At 35.0% G+C, this 8,304-nt stretch overlaps 1 protein-coding gene across 1 annotated transcript; it reads right to left on the bottom strand.

Moving 5' to 3' along the window:
• Positions 1 to 685: 685 nt before the first annotated feature.
• On the bottom strand, positions 686 to 7,806 carry LOC141332473 (uncharacterized). Its single transcript, XM_073837609.1, has 4 exons — positions 7,680 to 7,806; positions 4,115 to 4,901; positions 1,501 to 1,680; positions 686 to 1,342 (listed from the first exon to the last, which is right to left on the bottom strand). Exons 2-4 carry the CDS (start codon positions 4,884 to 4,886, stop codon positions 1,221 to 1,223), a joined length of 1,074 nt encoding a protein of 357 aa, XP_073693710.1. The 5' UTR covers positions 4,887 to 4,901; positions 7,680 to 7,806; the 3' UTR covers positions 686 to 1,220.
• Between the last annotated feature and the right edge of the window lie 498 nt (positions 7,807 to 8,304).

The raw sequence follows: 8,304 nt of genomic DNA, 5'->3' as shown, positions 1-8,304 counted from the left end.
CACAGTTGATTGACATGAACGCCTTACCTTAGACCCGTCCTCACCGAGCTGAAACATTCCGAATACGATTGCCATTGTGTGACTAAGGTGCAGAGGAAGACTCTAATTGAGCGATTGAGGTGTTCTGTTGTTGGATGTAATCATGAACATAGCAGTAGTAATTTACTACCGACATCTGAGCCGCTGAACGCAGAGGTTTTAACGTTACTTTTAACGTTACCTAAATGCGGCTAAAGTAAACATTACGGCTCATAATCCCTCAGCAGAGAGGGGCGGGGCAAGCAGAGCTCATTTGCATTTAAACGGCCCATGCGATAAAATGAGCTGATATTTTGCAGAGCTGATTTTGACAAGGTAAAAGGGTGTTTTTTTACACCACTATTGAGAATTTTGAACCAAAGTATATTACAGAGTTTTCATTAAAACCCTAAAGAATCATATGAACTTGTGGAAAATGGGCATCCGATGACCCCTTTAAGTGGTAGGACCCTTGTTGTCTATGGAAGGTCAGAGAGCTCTTGGATTTTATAAAAAAAAATATCTAAATATGTGCTCCAAAGATGAACGAAGGTCTTACGGGTTTGGAACAGCATGAGGGTGAGTAATTAATGACAGAATTTTTATTTTTTTGGGTGAACTGACCCTTTAATAAGATGATTATACAATATTAAAACACTGAGACCAGTCTTATTTTATCACTTTATTTTTATAATAATCTGAGAACCTACTGTCATGTTTATTCTCTATTTAGTTTAAAGCTTTTGTAAACTAAAAATCTTCAAATATCATAAGGCGCTGACATAATCTTGATCTTTTAGACTAAAACCGTTGTGCATAGAGAAGTTGTGTCATAATGCTGACAATTTCACACCATCTTGATTATACAGGTTTTGACATGATACAATAATTGTGTCGAGTAAACAGTCTTGTTGAACAGTTAGATAGAAGCAGACATACCATCCAATACTTTGCAGTTCCAAAACAAAAAGTGCCCAGTATAGAAAAAGTCCATAGATTTGGTTCCTTCAGATAGTCTAAAACATTCAAATGTAAGACACTACTTAATAGTAAAAAAATGTTTTGATTGTTCATTTATGTAAAATTGCTTTGTGACTGATTTGGCAGATCACTTTAAAAATGACAATAATTTCTTAACATCCTTTTGTCTACACATGGGTGCAAACATTAAATAAAATGTCTTTGGCATCACAGATTTGTTCTCATTTGGAACGTCCCTGTGGAAAGTTGGTCATCTGGATGTTGTCCCCTTGTAGTCCTGGATTGTAGTAACCAAATCCATCATACTTCAGGTCTAGGGGCTCACTGTTATCCAGACGGAGAACTTTGGAAAAATTAGACAAAACAATATGAATAAGTGTATCACAATGAAAAAAAAAACATACTGTATTATGTTCATAGAAACCCTCAAGTGTATTCAATTGGATCTTGGTTCAAAGTGATGCATATAATGAAAGTGATGATAGGTGAGTTTAATATTACCTGGATCAGGTGACATCTCTTCCACCAGTTTTCTGTGTGAGAAGTCTCTTCCGTTCCTTCGATTCAGGATGATAAATGCTCCCAGGGCCAGGATCCCCACTATAATCCCAATGACTAGGACGATAGTCCATGCCTGCCCTTTCTTGCTGTCTTTATCATCTGAAAAATCTGAAGACAAACCTGTAAAGACATTTTTGATGTTTATTGTAACATTGAAGCAACACTTGACCACATTAGTGATTAAAAAATTAACATTTTGGTCTGTTTATTAACTAAATATTTACCATGGTTTCCTTTACCATAGAGTTACTCGCTTAAAAACAGTCATGAATCAAACCAGAGCCTTTTTAAACCAGTAATTTCCCTGCAGTTTATTTGTATATTTTATCAGGACAGACACATAAAACCTAAATATGTAAAACTAATTCTGAATATGCAAATATAACCTCGTTCAGAATGCAGTTTGGTCACAGATTAGATTAGAGTCACACTCGCTAAAAAGATCATGGAATTTGTTCTCCAGCAATGTCAGGTGTTCTTTGTCACATTGGTCCACACCTGACCTCGAAAGGGGAGCCCCTCCCAATATCTGGAGGGTGAACACCACTCTTATTGTGAGGGAAGGTGAGGTGTCAGTAACTAGACACTCTGGCCCAAAGCAGAGGACAAACAAAGCCTGAAATCCAATCCAACATGGAGGAACACCAGCAAATATGTCTTTTATGACTGAATTGAGAAGCTAAGAATGAGGGCTAGCTTGAGGGATGAAATAAAAAGATTTGTGTGATCTTTGTGCTATAGAAACAGAGAGTGAAATAATGCTTAGAAAAGGTCAAAACACCATCAGTGTCCCAGATTCAGAGTGAGCATTCGATTTCAGCTAAATATTTTCAGCTAAGATTTTATCATATACACTACTGTTCAAAAGTTTAGCGTCTGCAAGATTTTTCATGCCTTTGAAAGAAATGTCTTAATCGCACCAAGGCTGCATTTATTTATGATAAATATTGTGAAATATTTTTACTATTTGAAATAACTGTTTTCTATTTTAATAAATGTGACCCTGGACCACAAAACCAGTCCTAAGTAGCACAGGTATATTTGTAGCAATAGCCAGAAACATATTGTATGGGTCAAAATTATCAATTTTCTTTTATGCCAAAAATCATTAGGATGTTACGTAAAGATCATGTTCCATGAAGATATTTTGTAAATTTTCTACTGTAAATATATCCAAACTCAGTTTTTGATTAGTAATATGCTTTGCTAAGAACTCAATTTGGACAGCTTTAAAGGTGATTTTCTCAATATTTAGATTTTTTTGCACCCTCAGATTCTAGATTTTCAAGTAATTGAATCTCGACCAAATATTGTCCTATCCCAACAAACCATAAATCAATGGAAAGCTTATTTATTCAGCTTTCATATGATGTCTAAATCTCAATTTTGACCTTTATTGACCTTTATGACTGGTTTTGTGGTCCACGGTTACATATTTAAAAATCCTAAAATTCCTATAAAGGCAAAGCTGACTTTTCAACATCATTACCCCAGTCTTCAGTGTCACATGATTCTTCAGAAATCATTCTAAAATGTCCATTTGGTGCTCAGAAACATTTCTTTTAACTATCAAAGTTAAAAACATAATAATAAAAAAACACATACTGACTTATCAAATGGAAAACTCAGCCATCGAATTAAGCTTAGGCTATGGCTACGGTTACACTAGTTAACAAAATATGTATCACATGTATTTATGATTGAAGCTGCGTTTATGTATTTTCTCCTTGTACAGCGAACTTGAGCTTGGGAAAGGTGCTTCATAAATAAAACATATTATTACATTTATCATAAGTGTGTTTTCATTTTAAAACGGATACGTTTTCCTACGGTTAGGCCTGTACTACTCCAACGTTTTTGACCTTCAAAAAAGCTGTAGATCAGGGTTGCCAAGTTTCACAACAAAACCCGCCCCAATTGCCACTCAAAACAAGCCCAAAACTAGCAGGGTTCCCCTGGTAAAATTCACATTTAATGGGCTAAATATCACATTATTGGGGTCGGCAACAGTGTTCATTCCATGGGAAAACCGCAGACTTGGCAACACTGCTGCAGACTCCATCAGTCTTTGCTATGGACCTTTTTCACAAGACTGTGATGATCAGCACTGTAATTCGTAAAAAGTTTTTTTATATTCAGAATTTTTTTTTTAAATGTATGTATGTTTGTAACACTTTGTATTATATCACCTTTGCATCAAATTACAAAAAAAAAATAATAATAATTAGTTCATGCTAATGCGATGGTGTTTCTAATGCAGCATCTAGGAGGGACGGTAAATTTGACGTTTTCTCTTTTCTGACTGCTGTTATCAGTTTCTCTAAATTTTTTCATTTTTTTTGAAAGTCGTTAAAACACTATTATGGAGTTTTTCTTTTGCTCTTTGAGGAAATGGAAATGCAAAAGATACATATTTGTGGTATTCTCCCATTCACTGCTCTCAAAGTTCACCCAACTATGACCACTTTCTCAGCTGAGAAACCCGGAAATATAAAAAATATCTATAAACGCCCTGATTATTAATGTTTGATTAATTCGGATTTGTGTGTCTCACCTCTTTCAGAATTATCTCCGTCGTTGATAGTTTCGGTTTGGTTTGTGTCTGTATCCTCACTGTCTGGAGCAGGAGTTGTTTTATCCTCAGGGACGAAAGGTGGAATTACTTCCATTGTAGTTCTCTGTACTGGTGGTTCAGTTGGACTCAGTGTAGTTTTGTTCTCAATGCTTTCATCCTTTGTTGTGGTGGTTGGACTTGTAGTTGTGCTGTTGGTGGGTACATCATCTGAGGGCAAATCTCCAGATCCTGATCCTGATCCATCATGGTTGCTCTCTGCTGTGGTAGTCTCAGGTTGTGGACTGGTATATGTGTTATTAGGAGCAGATTCATTTGAGTGTTCTGGCTCTGGTGTGGAGGTGTGTGTGGGTGTATCCTGTGTGAGTGTTTCATTGGATTCTGCTGATGTATCTGAAAGCTCGGAACTTGAATTAAATGCAATCATAGTAGGTGGTGTTGTAGGAATGGGGCCGTCAGAACTAGTTTCCTCTGTTTCAGGGGTCTGATCCGAATTTGTGGAATTCTGCTCTCCTTCATTACTAATAAAAAAAGAGCCTAATGGTTGTACTTCATTTTCTGAACTGCTTTCGTTTTGTGTGTCTTCCTGGCTTCCTCCAATTGGTTGAGCAGTTGTTTTCTCACTGGATGTTTGTTGTCCATTGTCGTCTACAGTCCCATTTCTTTTCCATTCGTCGGGTATCTGGGTGGACACTTGTAGGAACGTCTGAAGTATCAAGAGGAGTGCAAGTGTGATGCCTAGTGGGAGTTTCATGTTTGGTTCCTCTACCTGCCAAAATAAGACATGTTAATTGTGTGTGGAGTGAATGTGGAAATCACAGAAAATATAAACAATGTCAAAACGGAAAAAAGGCTGAAAATATTTTAAATGTAACATACACTGCCATTCAAAAGTGTGGGATCAGTAAGATTTTTAATGTTTTTAGAAGTATCTTATATATCTTATATCTTAGCTCAAAATACAGAAAAATATGTAATACTGTGAAATATTATTACAATTTAAAATAACTGTGTTCTATTTTAATACACACTACTGCTCAAAAGTTTGGGATCAGTAAGACTTGTAATGTTTTTTAAAGAAGTCTCTTATGCTCATCAAGGCTGCATATATTTGATAGAAAATACAGAAAAAACTGTAATATTGCAAAATGTTATTACAATATAAAATAATGTTTTTTATTTTAATATACTTTAAAATATAATTTATTCCTGTGATGCAAAGATGAATTTTCATTAGCTGTTACTCCAGTCTTCAGTGTCACATGATCCTTCAGAAACCATTCTAATATGCTGATATATTATTAGAATTATCAATGTTGGAAACAGTTGTACTGCCAAATATTTTTTTGGAACCTGTGATTCTTTTTTTCAGGATTCTTTGATAAATAGCAAGTAAAAAAAAACAACAGTATTTATTCAAAATATAAACATTTTCTAACCATGTAAATCTATGCTATCACTTTTTAATAATTTAACACATCCTTGGGAAATAAAAGTATTAATTTCTTTCAAAAAAAGAGAATACAAATTTACTGAGCCCAAACTTTTGAACTGTAGTGTATGTTGTTAGAAAACCTTTCTATTTTAAATAAATGCTGCTCTTTTTATCCTTAATCTTTATGAACCAAAGAATCCTGAAAAAAAGTATCACAAGTTCCAAAAAAAAATTAAGCAGCACAACTGTTTTCAGCACTGATAATAAATCAACATATTCGATTTTTGAAGGATTTTTGAAGGATCATGTGACACTGAAGACTGGAGTAATGATTCTGAAAATTAAACTTTAATTACAGATATAAATTAAGTTTTAATGTATATTAATATAGAAAAACATTGTTTTACATTGTAATAATATTTCACAATATTTTTTTCTGTATTTTTGATCAACTGAATTATTAACAGACTTATATTGTAAGAAAAAGATTGCTATTTTGAATAAATGCTGTTCTTTTTGACTTTGCATTTATCAAAGAATCCTAAAAAAAGTATCACAAGTTCCAAAAAAATATTAAGCAGCACAACTGTTTCCAACATTGATAATAAATCAGCATATTAGAATGATTTCTGAAGGAGCATGTGACACTGAAGACTGCAGTAATGGCTAATGAAAATTCAGCTTTGCATGAAAGGAACAAATTATATTTTAAAGAGTATTAAAATAGAAAACTATTATTTTAAATTGTAATAATATTTTACTAATTATCAGTTTTTTCTTCATATTTGATCAAATAAATGCAGCCTTGGTGAGCCTATAAGAGACTTCTTTAAAAAACATTAAAAATCGTACCCATCCCAAACTTTTGAACAGCAGTGTCTTCACTCTTTATTTCTCAGAAACCTCTGTTTAGAAACTCTTTGTTCCACTCCCATGAGTCCTTTTCACTGAAGTGTATCTAAGCCCTCTTGATGCAAGTGTAACATACACCGTTCAACCATGTCATTACATTGCAATAACAGGAGGTGAGCATTCAATATTCTGTATTCTGTGTATGGTATACAATGTACACACCCAAACTACATTTAAATGCCGATTTTAAAGGAAATTATGACTAAAACACAAAGAACAAAGAAACAGTCATAAAATACTTTTATACATATGCTTTGATGAGACATAAACAAAGCATGAGAATGTCATTCATTTGTATCTTAATTTTATTTTGACGTGTTGTTAAATGGACGCACCCACACTTAACTTATGACTAACCGAGTAACTATTTCCATCACGTCGCCACTTCACAGTTATTCTTGTTCGGCCAGTTTATCTTCTATCATCTATTATTGCCGGCCACCAACAAAACTACAATTAAACAGCGATAATGTTACAGAAGTGAAAGAGTTTGAGGGAGTAAACAGCCCTTGGGCTCCACATTAGTGTCCTGGTTTTGTTTATAGAAGATTTAATCTGGCGTGTCATAATTGAATCAGATGCTAAATACATAGTTTGTGTCTGTTGGTATAATTCTGAGGCAACATGAAGTCAATATAAAAACAAATTAAAATCTGTTAAATTCAAAATGTAAAATAACGCCAATTTAGACAATTAGCTCTCCCTCCTTACAACATGCTGAAGGACAATATACTATTAATAACCGCAGAATGTGCCAGAACAGGTTTCCAAGTACTAAGTATGAGGCATCTCCTATGTGGAAGCATGATGCAGCAGTCATGAAGTCAACAACGCAATATACTGAGAAGAATTGTGTGTGGTTAAGCTATAATAAAGTAAAGATTTGTTTAAAAAATACAGTTTTCGGTTTAGTGTTTAATAAATAAAGGGTTCATTAGTGTATCCAGAAAATCTCTTACCTAATACTTTAGGAATTACATTTCTAATAGTTATGAGACACCACTTGTCAAACATCCCAAAGGTCATTTATTATTTGTAATCATGACTTTCTTCAATGGATCGCAATTTCAATAGCCTTCATACCACTGACATCTAATACCTACTCTCCATTTGACACCAAACCAGGCCAGTTGAATTGGAAATTAGTATAACATTCCTCAATAGGCTTCTATGTATTAAAAATGAAAACTGTGTACCTACCTGAGCGCTGCCTGTTGGACTCGGGTGAGATGATCGAGGCAGGTCGAAATAAAATCGTCTGAGAGTTCAGAGAGTGTGCATCCAGGGACAAGAGGCAAAGGGGAGGGATCTGTCTCGCTGGTGGCTACCTGGGAACTGGCCTTTCCTGAATTTGCACCTGTAAACCACACCTCTGCATCAGACTTCCTGGATGCAAATAGGTAAATAAAGCACTGATGTGCGTCAGCTGTAAATAGGACTGGAACTCAACGTCAATCACCATTCATACGTCAGTCATACACACCTCATAAATGTACACAGGTTTTATCCTGGAGGTAGGTTTTGAAGTCTTTAAACAACTAGAATTCCCTGAAGGGAGGAGCACCTGACACACTGGGCCTCTGAGCATTCCTCCCATGCCCTGTGTCCATGGAAACACACAGGTTGCGCAGATCTGCTTTCCTCCGCCCCATATCTTTTCAACATTAGCCAGTAACAAAAGACACTTGCTATTTTTACATGACCGATGACCTTGTGCGTCATAAGGATGTCTTTTGTTGTAGTGGGGTCATAGGTTGCATTTTAACAATGTCATACTGGGATTGTGAAACTTTTGTTCTTCTTAATGAGGAATAGTTTATGCTTT

Source organism: Garra rufa, chromosome 3 (genome assembly GCF_049309525.1).
Source record: "Garra rufa chromosome 3, GarRuf1.0, whole genome shotgun sequence".
Lineage (NCBI taxonomy): Eukaryota > Metazoa > Chordata > Actinopteri > Cypriniformes > Cyprinidae > Garra > Garra rufa.
This window is presented reverse-complemented; position numbering and strand designations above follow the sequence as displayed.

Bases quoted from the DNA above. Each gene is read 5' to 3' on its own strand.
- LOC141332473 (XM_073837609.1), bottom strand. From the start codon at position 4,886: ATGAAACTCCCACTAGGCATCACACTTGCACTCCTCTTGATACTTCAG. The intron at 1,681-4,114 runs GTGAGACACACA...ATGTCTTTACAG, and splicing joins CGGAGATAATTCTGAAAGAG to GTTTGTCTTCAGATTTTTCA. The intron at 1,343-1,500 runs GTAATATTAAAC...ATTTTTCCAAAG, and splicing joins AGAGATGTCACCTGATCCAG to TTCTCCGTCTGGATAACAGT.